The sequence below is a fragment of the Schistocerca gregaria genome, chromosome X (assembly GCF_023897955.1).
Source record: "Schistocerca gregaria isolate iqSchGreg1 chromosome X, iqSchGreg1.2, whole genome shotgun sequence".
Classification (NCBI taxonomy): domain Eukaryota; kingdom Metazoa; phylum Arthropoda; class Insecta; order Orthoptera; family Acrididae; genus Schistocerca; species Schistocerca gregaria.
In genome coordinates this window covers 687,424,996-687,441,398 of record NC_064931.1, presented here as the reverse complement: position 1 = coordinate 687,441,398, position 16,403 = coordinate 687,424,996, and the positions used below count along the sequence as shown (strand labels likewise).

The 16,403-nt window shown below is 32.5% G+C and overlaps 1 protein-coding gene across 1 annotated transcript; it reads right to left on the bottom strand.

Annotated features, from left to right (window-relative positions):
• Window positions 1-14,175: 14,175 nt before the first annotated feature.
• Window positions 14,176-14,911, bottom strand: LOC126298277 (uncharacterized). Its single transcript, XM_049989577.1, has 3 exons — window positions 14,837-14,911; window positions 14,500-14,768; window positions 14,176-14,434 (listed from the first exon to the last, which is right to left on the bottom strand). Exons 1-3 carry the CDS (start codon window positions 14,909-14,911, stop codon window positions 14,176-14,178), a joined length of 603 nt encoding a protein of 200 aa, XP_049845534.1.
• Window positions 14,912-16,403: the final 1,492 nt, after the last annotated feature.

The window sequence follows — 16,403 nt, the reverse complement described above, 5'->3', positions numbered from 1 at the left end:
CAGAATTACCAATGAAATAATTTATGTATAAATATATAAAATAATTTTATATGTTTTAAACATAATTTTTCGTATATTTATAATAGCTTTATAATATCGATTACAACATTGTGATATTCCACCCCTCAGCCTTTTTCAAAACTTAAAAACATATCATAACGATATAATTGTATGTAAATTATTTGTCTTTATACATATTTGTCTAAAATAAAACATAATGTAATAATGAAAATTCTGCTTTGCAACATTAACCATGACATTTACCTAGATTTTGTATATTAAATTTTTGCATATAATAGTTTAGCACCATTATCATCCTCATGAATTATTTCCTACCCCTAGAGTTTTTAGTGAATTCTTCTTTGCTAATGGATCAATTTCTTGAAACTTTTCCCAAATATTCACATAATTGTAATGATAAAGTCGTTTTTGTTACTTAACTTTTAGTTCTATGTCAAGGGGAATTCGATTTTAGGTGGTTTTTTTAATTCAAAGTAAGTTTATAGAGATTTAAAGGGATAATTTTTATGTATTTATATAGCATATTTTTAAATTTTCCGATAGTTGACTAAAACTAATATATCTCATTTTATTATATGGTATTCAAACTATTTTTATACATCCAAAGCGCGTTTACAAGTAAATGAAAATCTTATTAAGATAAAAAAATATTTATGTAACACTGCAACGCAAGGTTGAGTTAATTGTAAGTTGCATTTATTATATTATGGATTTATATATTTTCACATTAAATCGTAATAGTGAAGACCTTTTATATTTTCTCTATATAATACATGTCACATAAGGAAGTTGTTTTAGATTTATAATGTCTAGATAGCTCTTCAGTTGATAGAGTTTCTATTTCTAGGAATTTAGATAAATTTTTTCAATTTTGCAACTTGGTTTTTAACAGATTTTTCAGTTATTATGAAATTAGGTGCTTTATATACGTTAACAGCCTATGTAGTCCATTTACATATTTACTATAAACAGTTTGGATCACGTTTTTCCTATTTCATATTAGATGTTCTCTTTGAAATTGGTTTATAATTATCCGTATTTTACAATAAACCTTCAAAATCTGCATAAATAACATTAGAAACTTTTTTGTGAATTAAAAATTATTATTTTTTTTATTTTCATCTATTTTTGGTAGTTGTATTTTTAATGTATTACTAATTAACCAAAGTTTTTGAATGACCATTAAATGTTTCTTTTTTATTAAAATGTAAGAAACACATACAAGAAATATATATTGTATTTCTATATATTAAAAAAAAATTTTGGTAACAAATAAACTAAACTTTTTATTTCCATTGTTAAAATATAATGAATTAATATGTTATGAAATTTCCAATAGTATACTTGAATTTTTTTGGGAGCAAGAAACCCTATAGATACATTACCTTTAGTCCCTATTCTTTGTATGTAAACCATCAGAATCAGTAATTCGCAATCTACAAGTTTATCATTAACACCAAACCTACATATTTAAGTTCATATTTCTTTGAGTATTTTTATATTCAAAATGAAATAATTCTGGTTTTACAGACCACAGAAAATATTTTGAATCATTATTTTTCACTCTAATACAAGCCCATTATTTCCGGTTGCAGAATATAAGCATCAAGCGACATTATAACTGAGTGAAAAGCATATTTTCATAATTCGTTTTACGAACAACAAAACCCCGAATGTTGCATCAAGCGACATTATAACTGATTGAAAAGCATATTTTGATAATTCGTTTTACGAACAACAAAACCCCGAATGTTGAATATGAGAGTTTATTAATAAAATGTTTCATTTCCCACTTTTAAACTTCATCGTTATTTTCTTTTATGCATTAATTATTTCATTTTTAAATTGCTGACCAAATCCATTAAATTCATTAATTATCGACATTTTAGAGTTGCTAAATAAATTAAACTTAATTTTCAAACGATTACATAATTTTAAATTTTCTTTTACTATTTTCTTTATTTTTTGGTTTTGAGGTATCCTATCATTGATTAGGATCAAATAAATTTATAATATTTTCGAAATTTACAGTTTTTAATCTTTTTTAAAAGCTTTTTGGACAAATAATAATTAACTCTTTTTATGTTCTCTTTTTCCACGAAAATGAACCCTTTCTTGTAAGGGTTTAGATGAGTTGACCTGAAAAATTTTCAACATTATTTTCAGTTCAAAAATACGGTGATCATGTCCAGTTTTCTCATTCTTTTTTTGTTTCTCACCGTTTCATTCATTATAAATATAAGTAATTCTTGTTTTTTCATCTATAATACCTTCTTGAATTTGCTGATTTTCACTACTCATGAGGCTCATTTACAGTGAAATTATCATGAGATTTAATCACATTGAACATAATAGTGATTTATACAGGGAAAACTTTTCTATTATATTTTAATTTACCATCCCCTTCTATAAATTGAAAACTAATGAATATTATTTTCACTAAATTATTGTTCCATATAGGAAAATTAATTTAAAGTTAATTATTTAGCTGTAATGAAATTAATTAAATAAATATTTTTCCAAAACAGGTTTCTTAACTTTGTGAAACTGTTAATATTAAAATTTTCTTCGTTTACATTATAGTTTAATATAACCTTCATCAAAAAGTCGAGAATGAAATCTGTTGATTAATTTAGTGTACTAGTTTGGTAAAATAATGTTCAATTCATAATTCGACTCCACACTACTTTTACCATATCATGTAATTGAATATTCCAACCAATTATTATATTATATAAAAATTTAAGTATTATATAATTTTAATTTATATGCATTTTGAGATTTTTAAGAGTTGAACTAATTGACATCGAAAAGACAGTAATTATTGTTCTAATCTTGAATTTAATTTAATCTAAAATCTGTTCGCCAACTAAAAATTATTTAATACTTAATGGAAATGATTTAACTTTTTTAGTGATACAACCAGAAAACTTATTTTATGAAAGCTTTTATTGATTGATTAGTAGTAGGTATTTTGTAATTATTATCTAAAATACAGAACGAAATACCACAATGATTTAAAGGTAAATATTTGAATAATAAATGTTTATTTGTACTTCTACTAACAACAACTACTTTCTAAAAATTTAATTGTACTTTATGAACTGATCAATTTTTGTTCAATTTCAGTCATAGATGTTGATTCAATTATTTGTACATCTGTCATTGAAAAATAATCTGCAAAAGAATTTTAGTTTCATTCTTGTACACCATTTACGTTACAGTTGTTTAGTAACAGTATTATTGTATTGTGATAAAGTGTTTGAATGTTAAACCATTGCTAAAACATCATTAATTTTCAATATACTGTTAGGAAATAGCATCATAGAAACTAATATGAACACACTTATTCTCCTAATCTTCTATTTTTAAAATTAAAGTAATATCAGTATCACTGTAAATTTTTTAGTTCAGTTTCATCCATTTTTATTTAATTTTTCATTTTGTTTCTTCTAATAAACTTTTAATAATTTGTGTATTAATTTTTAATGGCAATTATAATTCATTTTTAAATATTATTTTATATTTCATTTTTGTTTTTTCAATGTAGTATTATAATTTTTTCTAATCTTAGTAGATTAATAATTAAATTTATTTTTTGTTTATATTGTCTAGTTAAGTTTTGTAATAATATCTGATTCCAAATTTTTTCTAATTCGTTAATAGTTTTTATTGTAATTCTAATTCATATAATTCCTGTATCACAGTTAACTTTTTCTCATTTATTTTATTAATTTTTGTACTTCTTTTTGATTCTAATTGGTTACTGATATTTGATTCAAATGTCTGAAATTTTTTATTATAATTTTTATTTATTTTAATTTAATTTTCTATCACAATTTTTATTTTTTTCTTATTGTGAATTTTATTTTAATGTATATCAAAATTTGAGTCCATTAATTGATGATTTATTAATTTTTCTAAAATAACGATGTAAATTCATGATGCATTACTGTTATTTTTTGCCAAAAATGTCCCATTATTACTCAGACAGTAGTGCTATGATTTAGCACACTGGACTTGCATTTGGGAGGATGACTGTATAATCCTGTGTCTGGCCATCCTGATTTACATTCTCTGTGATTTCCCTAAATCTCTTGTGGCATATGCAAGGATGGTGCTTTCAAAAGCTCACCACCACTTACCTTCTCCATCCTATCCTAATCCGATATTGTGCGCCATGTCTAAAAACCTCCATGCTGATCCGACATTAAACAGTAATTACATCCTCTACCAATTATTATAATAAATCAATTGCACAGTTTATTATTTTCTGATAATATTTTTGATATGAATGACCATCAAAACTTTATCAAAATTTTGTATTCTTTGTTGATTGAAACATAAATCATTTTCCCATATAATTAATTAAGCCTTTTGGTGTGTTGCCTCCCAAAGGATGAAAACAGGTTTTAGAATACTTTTTCATGGTTACAAATCCAGTGAGTATAAACAGTATCAAAATTCCTAAATTATCCATACACATTCAAATTTCTCTAGTTCATTAGGTAACTTATCATTCCTAGAAACACTTGTAAAATATTTAATAATTTTTTAGGTAGAGTTTCTAAATAAGAATTTGATAAAGGTCTCTAATTTTTAATTTTTTTTATTTCTGTTCTTTTCTTAACAAGCTGTACCTAATGCTTATACTAATATTGGAAAAAAACGCACCTACAACTTTTGTTAATCCGACATATCTTTTTTCTTCTTTTACCAAATTTGATGGACACACTATGTCGCCAAAGTGGTGTCATCTTGAAAGGCTTTCACCAGGTGAATGGTCTACCGTATGGGAGGTCCTAGTCACATGGTATTTCCATTTACCAATTTTGTATCTTTCTTTCTTTTTTGAGCATTAGTTAAGAATTACTATTCTATTCAATCGTACAAAATTTAGTTTAATTTTTATTACTTCAGGTTTATATTTACCACATGGTATTTTTATTAAATATTAAGTAGCTATTTTATTGAAATTTTTTTTGTTCTCTCCTAAAACAACTGTTATATTAGTGTCACTGACACCAATTAAGTTATTAAGAAAGGAACAAATGCGTCAATGGTTTAAAAGACGCAAAAATCCTGTTTTTCAGTAGGAATATTCATTAGGTTTTACAAACATTTCATCATATTAATTTAAATTACTGTTATATAGTTAAGAAGTAAATAAGTTAGAAAACATTTTAACTACATTATTTCGAATAGGTGCATTAGTTTGTGTATTAAGTCACATACATTCTCCAATATTATATTTCGTATCAGTATGTAATTTTACACCATAAGTATATGTAAAATTTTGTTTTATTTAATACATATATTTGATTTGTTAGTGGGACTAAATATTTCTAAATTTTTTGAATTATAATGACTATCTCAAATTTTTGTGTTTCTTCATCAAATACAATTTACACGTTTTTGAAGTAATATTTGGATTTAAAAATAGTGTAAAAGCAAGCCAAAGTGCTTTTTTACAATTCTCTGCTATATGTAAACTTAATTTTTTTTGAAAATCGATGCCTTATAACTTAATTGAAGTAGACAATTCCTTCAAAATTTGTAAAGTATTGTTGGGATAAACGAATCTAAAAGTAGATAGGGATCAAAAAATGATGACTCGTGAGAAAAAAATTAAAATTGAATATGCTAAGATTTTACCTAATTATATTCGCTGTGTAGTAACTTGAACAATCAGATCTGGGAAAACAACAATACGTTTTATAATTACATTTTGGCTACAGGTTTGTTAACCTGGGATACAGTGAATGATTTATACATTTATTCTAACCAAAATACTCTGAATCCATAAACAAATACGAAAAAATTCAAAATAAAAATTTTGAAATTACTGCTACTTTTATTCAAAATAGTGATGAAATTATCATATTAAATTCATCTGAAGGTAATTCAGTTGTTGTATTTGATAATTTTACTCTCGAAAATCCAGATATAGCTACACAATAATTTACTAGATGGAGATATGTGGGAAAATATTGATTTTTTTAGTTCAAACATATTCAGAAGTACCATACCAATTTATAAGAGTCAGTATCAGTTTTTAAAATGTTTTTAGAAAGGTCATACAATTTGATGAATTTGAGGAAATTTTGTAGTAAATGTTAGAATGATGATAAAAATAAACATTGGAAATTATAGGAAATAAATTCAAGGTTCTTAGAAATGTTAAACATGTTACAAGCAAGAAATTAAAAATATTTTAAATCATAAAAATTAAAATGTTAAACATAAACACTAAATATTTAAAATTAAACATTATATCTAAAAATAAATCATTAATGTTTTTTATTTGTAACAAATGTTGGCAAAATATAACCCAGAGGTTGAAACAAAAGTTGAACGAAATAGAGAAATGAAGGAAAATCGAAACAACAATATAAAGAAAATGATTAAACTACCTCAAACCAAATATGAAAAATATAAGAAGAACCATTATTATCATAATCAAAGATGCTGAACAGTTTGTTCCTTAAAATCATCAAAAACAACATTATTTAGAAATATTTAATGAAATACCAACAATCAGACATACTAGATTTCTTTAATAAATATCAAGAAGAGGTAATGAAAGAAGAAATTTAAAAATGGAGAACAACATTAGATCTTAAATAAATAAATGTAAACGAAAGACTGCGGGAATATATCAACCATAATGAAGATAAAAATTTTCGATTAAGACCTTTTGGCTCATTTAAATATATTGGAATGCTGGCAGTAAAATTTGATGGTGATAATTAAGATTTGGGAATAAGAAGTATAAAGGAACAGACAGATAAATAACAAACAAATAACTATGGAAGATATGAAAAATATTTTGATGCTGTTGAATTGTAAATTTTACAGAGATAGTTCAGAAGCAATATGTAGTGAAAATAGTCCAAATAACATAAAATCAAGTAAAGGTAATAAATATACATGTAAGATACAAGAAATATTTGATGTTCATTTTTCAAAAAAATTACTGATAAGTTTAGATTCGAGTGAAGATGAAAAACGGTGTAGGCTTTATAAATATATATCTATAAAAATCTGTTGAGTATATTTGGAAAGATGATTGATTAGCAGTAATCTGCAGAGAAGAATAAGTTGGAAAAAATTATTATAATGAAAATTTTGGAATAACAAAAATGTTAACAAATAAATTGACGGATTTTTATTAATAATTCCAACTCTAACTTATTTTGTAACATTTTTAAATAATTTACCTGACATGTTTTGTAAATAGTAAAAATAGAGAAAAGGATTAGATGATACTTTATTTAATAAATTACCTTACACAATTCACTCACCTGTTTGTAATTTTTTGGACCAGGAATAAAGATAGGAGAAAGATTAACTAGAGGTGGTAAAGAAATAAGTTTATTAATTGTAGCTTGTAAAAATCTCTACATTATATATATAGATATTAAACATTTGGAAAAAAGACATGAAGCAGGTAAAGAACTTCAGTAAATGGCAAAACAAAGAATGAAGCAGATGCTTCATTTGGTAATAAAATGTGGAACAGCAGTAAGAGGAATGATGTGTAGAACATGAAAATTAGGTACAGACCTTGATGATAATAGTTGGAGATTATGAATTTTTAATTATATTCTATAATATGTTTCCTTAAATGTTTATAAGGTTTTAATCTTTATAAACGAACAAAGTTGAAATCTATGAGTTCAATTCTTTTACTGTTATTGAAAAGGAAATATAATTTGAAAATTCTAATAAAGAGATACAAATTAATATAAGTAATTGAAATGGTTGGGTTCATCTAAATCATCTCAATTACATATTAATTTTAAAGTCATTCAGTCTGATGGATCAGATTGTCATACATATGACAGAAAATGTATAAAAAATTAATTGTTAATTATCTTGCAAAAGAATTTGATTTTGTGTCATTAAGATATGAAATAATATTTCATCAAGAATAGAATACCCACTCATTTACTCATCAATTTTATCACATTTATTTTCGACTTTTTCTGAGAAACTTCATATGGAAAGTAAAGAAGATGAAGTACTTTATCTGTTAGAAATGTTTTGTGGTTATTTAAAGCTTATAAAGAAATTATATGGGAATATGATCTCTGTTATGAAATACACTGAAGAGCAGAAGAAACTGATACACCTGCCTAATATTGTATAGGACCCCATCCAGCATACAGAAGTGCTGCAATGTGGCATGGACCCAACTAAGGTATGAAGTAGAGCTGGAGGGAATTGACACCATGAATCCTTGTAGGGCAGTCCATAAATCCGTAGGAGTACAATGGTGTGGAGATCTCATCTGAACAGCACATTGCAAGGCAGCCCAAATATGCACACTAATGTTCATATCCGGGGAGGCTGGTGCCCAGCAGAAATGTTTAAATTCAGAAGAGTGTTCCTGGAACCACTCTGTAGCAATTCTGGACATAAGAGTTGTCGCATTGTCTTACTGGAAGTGCCCAAGCTCGTCTTAATGGACAATGGACATGAATAGATGCACATGATCAGACAGGATGCTTACATACGTGTCACCTATCAGAGTCATATCTAGATGTATCAGAGGTCCCCTATCACTCAACATGTCCCACACCACTGCACAGCGTCCACCAGCTTGAATAGTCCCCTGCTGATGTGCAGGGTCCATGGATTCATGAGGTACACGTCCATCTGCTCAATACAATTTGAAATGAGACTCGTCAGACCAGGCAACATGTTTTCAGTCATCAAAAGTCCAATATCGGTGTTGATGGGCCTGGGCTAGGCATAAAGCTTCATGTCAGGCCTTCTGCTCCGAAAGAGCATACCAATGATGTTTTGTTGAATTGGTCACGTGCTAACACTTGCTGATGGTCCAACATTGAAATCTGTAGTAATTTGCGGAACGGTTGCACTTCTTCCACTTTGAGCGATTTTTTTCAGTCGTCACTGGTTCAGTTCTTGCAGGATCTTTTTCTGGCCGCAGTGATGTCAGAGATTTCATGTGAATGATGTGACAGCATGTTTCCCCAATTTCAGTATCATAGCTGAACTACCCCTACTACACTCTGCGAGTATCTATATGGATAGATGACTGTGCAGTATGTCCATTCTGAGTCCTCACCCATCTCGAGATGCACCCATGTCGAAGAGCTTAGAACTCCTTATTGACGTACAGTAACAGATTCCAAAGAGCCATGATGTAATAGCAGACAGTTAAGAAGAACAAAAAACGAATGATTTTTATGCATGATGGTACCCCAGATGGATGGAGAGCAACGCATTTTTACATAAATCAACCACGCTATCAGCTCTAACTATTTGTTCTAGAGTCTATGATCGGTACCTGGAAGGTATTGGCAAGCAGGAACATAAATACATGCACTCCTAAGGCTACAACGTTCTGCACTTAAACTGGGCTATAATATTGTATCACCTGCATTTCCGACCTATGAGTCGTATGGAATGTAGCGTTGTTAATATTTCATTGTGAGAAATATATTTGAAGTGCAGGACATACATCCTTCTTCCCGTTTTCTCTACGATGAACTATGATATCGAACCTTAAAATGAAAAAAAGAAAACTTCTTCCATATACACTTGCTCTGCGTGATACAAGCACAATATAGGTTTCTGGAGACAGTTCAGAAACAATACAGTGCCTGAATCAGGCCTATATAAAATGATTGTTAGTAGTGGGGGATACATCCTACAAGGAAACAGATAAACGCATAGCAGCAGCGTCCAACATGTGAAAATTACAAGTCATTCCGTCAACAAATCTGTAAACAGCACATCTGTTGGGCATATGTGTACGCAGGGATTGCAGAGCCTCACAAGCACCTATCACTAACTTAGTTATGAAGCTGAAGTCTCGATTTTACACTCAAGATGCGACAGGGGAGATGGAGTACATCGCGTAAATCAAAGTTAGTTTAGAGGAATGTGTCAAGTTTCATCACACACGAGATGGAAGTCCTCTGATGACCGACAGGTTTACCGTTAACGATCACAAGTAGACAATGCTTTAAACCACATACAGAACATGTGGCTGTATACAACTACAATGCAGGCTACTGTATGTCACGCGACTGATGGATCCCAACAGAACACTGGAAAAATTGAGCTGCAGCAACTTCTCCTTCTGCGAGGCATGCAAATACACAGACATATAGAAAACAGAGTAAACGCTCCCCGCATGTGAGGGTGACTGGATACAGTCGAATACAGAGTTATGTTATGCCTCCTGATCAGTGCACTTGAGCTAGGTGTTGACAGCTGTGCTACATTTACAGGCAATTTTAGAACACTGAACGAGAGGTTATTTCATGATCGCATGGATTGATCTGACATAAAATCGATAGAATTGCGGGAAATGAAGAGTGAATAGGTATGAATTGACCAAATATACACTGAAATGCGGGGAAATTGAGGAAGTACTTGCGTATCTTCTGGTTCGCGCCAAACAGTTTGTACAGGGGAACAAGAATGTGGCGACAAGAGGAATCCGAGAAAACGTCGACAAAAAAACGAAGGCAATCAGGGAGGCAGTCAATTTTTTTTTCGCCAGGACAGCATTATACTGTATATCTATTGAGTTATCAGTGATACACGGGAGTTGACTACTGTATTTGATTCTTTTTAGGAGGAAAGAGAATCATTCACCTCTAAACTTACTTGCATCTGCCTTAAAGGATAACAGAGAGTGGACAAAGTGATTGATTAAGATGGATCTGTAACGAGCTACAATTTAATGGTTGACTGATGCATTCTAGAGAAGGAGAAGTTGCTGCAGATCAAATTTTCAAGTGTTCTGTCCGGATGCGTCAGTCACGTGACATACAGTAGCCTGCGTTCTAGTTGTGTACACCCATGCGTTCTGTATGTGGTTTAGAGCACTGTCTACCTGCGATCGTTAACGATAAACCTGTCAGTCATCAGTTGACTTCCATCTCATGTGTGATGAAACTAGAGGCATTCCTCTAAACGAACTTTGATTTATGGAATGTACTCCATCCCACCTGTCACATCTTGGGTGTCAAATCGATTCTTCAGCGTCATAACTAAGTTAGCGATAAGTGCTTGTGAGGCACTACAATCCCTGTGTACATATTTTCCCAACAGATGTGCTGTTTACAGTGCTAGTGACGGAATGACTTGTAATTTTCGCATGTCGGACGCTGCTGCTATGTGTTCATCTATTTGCTTGTAGAAGATATCCCCCACTACTAACGATCATTTTATATAGGCCTGATGCAGGCATTGTATAATTTCTGAACTGTCTTCAGAAAGCTATATTATGCTTGTATCACGCAGAGCAAGTGTTTTGCAGAAGTAGTTTTTTTAATTTTAGGATTCGATAGCATAATTTATCATAGAGAAACCAGGAAGAGGGATGTTTATCATGCGCTTGACATACTTTTCTCACAATCAAATAATAACAGCGCTACATTCCATATGACTGATAGGTCAGAAAAGCAGGTGATATAACAACATAGCCCGTTTTAAGTGCAGAACGTTGTAGTCTTAGGAGTGCATGTGTTTATGTTCTCTCTTGCCATTATCGTCCAGGTACCGATCCTAGACTCTAGAACAATATTTTAGAGTTGATAGCTTGGTTGATATACGTAAAAATGCGTCGAACTCCATCTAGAGATCCATTGTGCATAAAAATCAGAATAAGATTTTCACTCTACAGCGGAGTGTGCGCTGATATGAAACTTCGTGGCACATTAAAACTGTGTGCCTGACCGAGACTCGAACTTGGGAACTTTGCCTTTCATGGGCAAGTGCTCTACCAACTGAGCAACCCAAGTACGAATCACACCCTGTCCTCACAGCCTTAATTCTTCCAGTACCTCGTCTCCTACCTTCCAAACTTAACAGAACATCTCCTGCGAACCTTGCAGAAATAGCACTCCTGAAAGAAAGGATATTGTAGAGACATGGCTTAGCCACAACCTGAGGGGTGTTTCCAGAATGAGAAAGTCTCCGCAATATCCTTTCTTTCAGGAGTGCTAGTTCTGCAAGGTTCGCAGGAGAGCTTCTGTTAAGTTTGGAAGGTAGGAGACGAAGTAATGGCAGAATTAAGGTTGTGAGGACGGGGCGTAAGTCGTGCTGGGAGGCTCAGTTGGTAGAGCACTTGCCCGCGAAAGGCAAAGGTACCGAGTTCGAGTCTTGGTCTACCACATAGTTTTAATCTGCCAGGAAGCTGGACATAAATCATTCGTTTCTTGTTCTTCTTAACTGTCTGCTATTACATCACAACACTTTGAAATCTATTACTGTATGTCGATAAGGAGTGCTAAGCTCCTCGACATGGGTGCATCTCGAGATGGGTGAGGACTCGGGATGGACGTACTGCACAGTTATCTATCCATGTTCGCAATCATACTAGCAGAGTGGAGTAGGGGTGGTTTAGCTATGATACTGAAATTGCGGAAATATGCTGTCACATCATTGGCCTGAGTTGAAGTTAGTGTAAAATTGCTAAAATTATTGGCACTATCAACTGTGATACTTATTATTAGAGTACATTGATGGTGTCTTTTCCATCCCATCCATGCATTGACACGCTGCTCGTTATCACATAATGTCTGACTGGCATCGCTTGTTTGACTTGAGGAAAGAGTTTTGCTGGATAGACAGCACCTTCTGGGGAGAATAGCACCGAAACACTGATCACGCACATGAGTGCAATATGACGAATCAGTCGAAAGGGAACGCAGAGCAATCAGCTATTCCATCAGTGTGGGAGACGAGTCTAAAACAGCCACATGCTATAACTTGGTGGATGGAAATAAATTCATTTTATTTCATTTTTTATTTGGCCTATATGATTCATTTGCAACGGCCTTGCCACAGTGGCTACACCGGTTCCCGTGAGATCACCGAAGTTAAGCGCTGTTGGGTGTGGTCGGCACTTGGATGGGTGACCATCCAGGCTGCCAAGCGCTGTTACCATTTTTTGGGGTGCACTCAGCCTCGTGATGCCAATTGAGGAGCTACTCGAACGAACAGTAAGTAGTGGCTTCAGTCAAGAATACCATCATAACGACCGGGAGAGGGGTCTGCTGAGCCCACGCCCCTCCTATCTGCATTCTCCACTGAGGATGACACGGCGGTTGGATGGTCCCGGAAGCCACTCGTGGCCTGAAGATGGAATGCTCTATATGATTCTTTACATACTTAACACACATGAAGGGACACACACACACACACACACACACATACTCACACACACACACACACACACACACACACACACACACACACACACAGAGAGAGAGAGAGAGAGAGAGAGAGAGAGAGAGAGAGAGAGAGAGAGAGAGAGAGAGAGAGAGAGAGAGAGAGAGAGAGAGAGAGATAGAGAGAGAGAGAGAGAGAGAGAGAGAGAGAGAGAGAGAGAACTAGACAACAATCAGTATACAAATAGTCATAAATTACAAGTAACAAAAACAACACAATTTCAATTTAGCCATAATTACACACTCAGTTTACAAGGCTGCTTTTTGTAATTTAAAAAATGCTTTTACCAAGTAAAAACACTGTTCCATTAGATATGACATAAGGTTATATTTAAACATATTTTCATGTCACTGCAGTTTTAGCTACATAGCTGAGCTGTTGAATAATTTGAATGTTATCTGTGAAGCACATTCCTGATACAGTACTGTGCTATACTGGATATTACTGACGTTTCTTGTGTTGTGTCTATATGCTTATTTTGTCATAGTTATCCAGTACTGTTTCAAAGATATTCATTTCCAAACAGGATGCACTCATACATGCAAAAGATTTGCAGCCTATTTATTTTAAGCTGTTTGAAATGTTGCCCACATTTTTCAAGTTTCCTTAGGTTGTAGATAGCCCTGACAGTTCCTTTCTTCATCCTAAAGATTTTTATGCTGGTAGCTGAGTTCCCCCAGAATATTAGCCCACATTGGAGTAATGAATGGAAGCATATGTAATATGTATGCCTCAATGACTGTTGATCTGCTTGGAGTTTGGCTTAACACTAACAAGCCCATGAAAGCTTTTTTCCAAGTTCTTTCACATTTCAAATTGTCTTGTATCCACATCCCTAAAACTTTTAGTTTCCATAATGTGCTCTCAAGATATGGTATTGTATCAGATACTTGTCCAAGTGGGGAAGAGTAGAAATTCATAAAGACAGCTTTTTCTTTATTTATTATACCTTAATTTTTGAGACTGGCTGGTAACAAGGGTCACTGAAGTATCTATTGCTACTTTCATAGAAATTTTGTCAGAAACTGTTATTAAATTTCTGGTGTTATAAGCAAATATCTTTTTTGTTATAATAAACTCATTTAAATCTTCAGTATAAAGGAGGAACAATTGAGATCCGAGGATAGAGCCTTGTGACACTCCATACTTTATTAGTGATTTACTGCACGGATGTCTTGTTGTTGTAATGATATTTCTTTAATGTTACCATGCCTTGAAATCACCATTTGCTGCCTGTATTTTAGGTAAAATCTTGTCTACTGATTCGGGATCGCGCTGACATGTTTTTGAGGTAATTTGTGAATATGAAAATCATGGTCAATTATGTCAAATGCTTTTGAGAGATCTAGGAAAATACCAGTAGCACTTTCTTTGTCATCCAGTTCTTTACAATGAGCTTCTAAATACTCATACATAGCTGTTAATGTACATTTGGATTTGCTGAATCCATGCTGATTTGCTGAAAGTATTAATTTTTTTGCGATGTAGCTATCAAGCCTGTTGTTGGAAACTCTTTCATTGGAGAAAAACTGAGTTGGGATGTTGGAGGATAGTTATTTACATTTTCAGTGTCCCCCTTTTTGAGTAGAGGAGTTACTTTACCCATTTTTAAGCTACTGGGAAAGGCTCCAGTCGATAAAGATGTGATGACTACATACGTTAGTGGTTCCATTACACAATCTGAGAACTTTTTAAATACATAACCTGGCCATCATCCTCCCCACATGAATATATGTTTTTGAATGACCTTATTATTTGCATCATCTCTGTCTTTGTGATCACTTACAGGAACATAGTCTTAAGACTAGCATTTAAATAACTTAGTAGGCACATAGGCCTGTCTTCATACTCTTTTAGATTAACTGATTTGCTGTATTAGTAAAATACACATTAAATATGTCAGCTTCTTCTTTTGGATTTGAGAGTCTGTTGTTTACAGTATGCAGAGAGATGTTCTTTGATGATGACTGTTCTGCTCTAATACCTTCCAGACATCTTCCATTTTATTTTTTACATTTGAAATGTAGTATCATTATTTGTCATTTGGCTTCTTTTATAACTTTGTTGAATATTTGGTTATATTTTTTCAGATAATTTCTACATTCTGGAGTAGTGTTACTGTGTTTGATGAAAGAGTGGAGAAATTTTATCTTTCTATTGGAAGCTATAATAGCTTCCCTTATTCTTAACCCTTAACCATCTTAATCCTCTTCTTTTTCATTGGAAATGATATATGAAAATAATACAGATACACATTGTTGAAATTTTAGAATATGCTATTTACTTCAGTTTTACTGAAGATATCTTCCCACTATTCCCTTAACAGCATAAAATTAAACACTATAATAATGTCATCACTGAACTCTCACTGTTCAGTTATTTCCATTTTTGGTCCCCATTGACTGTTGGTGTTCAGTTCAGTAGATAGGAGGCATGTTTCATGATCACTGTAACCCATATTTGTAATGTTGGTGTTGTAGTTAAGGTCATATAGTCTTATAAAAATTTGGTCAGCAGCAATTTCACTTCAGCAGTAATTCTAGTTGGAGGGTAGCCTCTTTGTATAAAACCAAAACTACTGACTATACTCAATGTCTCACTTCTATGATTTGAGTCTTCTTAATAGACTACATTTAAATCTCCACAGATAAGCACTATCTTTCTATCACATTTTATATTATTTAGCAACCTTTCGAAACATTTAATGAACATTTTCCAGTCCCCAGATCTATAGACTGTTACAACTAAGATATTAACTTTACAGTTTAGGAAAAGATGGATTGCAACTTACTGTAAAGAAGACACGTCAAGTTGCAGATAGGCACAATTAAAAGACACTCACCTATAGCCTTTGGCCACGGCCTTTGTCAGTAAAACACACACACACACACACAAGCAAGAAACCTCATGCATATATGACTGCCAACTCAAGCATCTCAGGCCGGAACACAACATCACATGGGATGCAAGCAGTAATCTGGAGGGATAGTAGTTTATAGGTGGGGAGAGAGATGAACACTGTCCAGGGGAGTGTGCAGGGAATACACTGCCAAAAGGCACGGTTTAGGAGGTTGTCAGGCAGGGAGGTGGGGAGAAAAGAACAAAAAAAGAGAGAGGAGTGGGGAAAGAGGGGCAGATGCATTGGCAGAGGGCTGTAAATAAAC

Coding starts and splice junctions, on each gene's coding strand:
- LOC126298277 (XM_049989577.1), bottom strand. CDS start 14,911: ATGGAACCACTAACGTATGTAGTCATCACATCTTTATCGACTGGAGCC. Junction 14,769..14,836: donor GTAGCTTAAAAATGGGTAAA/GTAACTCCTCTA, acceptor ATCCCAACTCAG/TTTTTCTCCAATGAAAGAGT. Junction 14,435..14,499: donor GTCAGCGCGATCCCGAATCA/GTAGACAAGATT, acceptor GTAACATTAAAG/AAATATCATTACAACAACAA.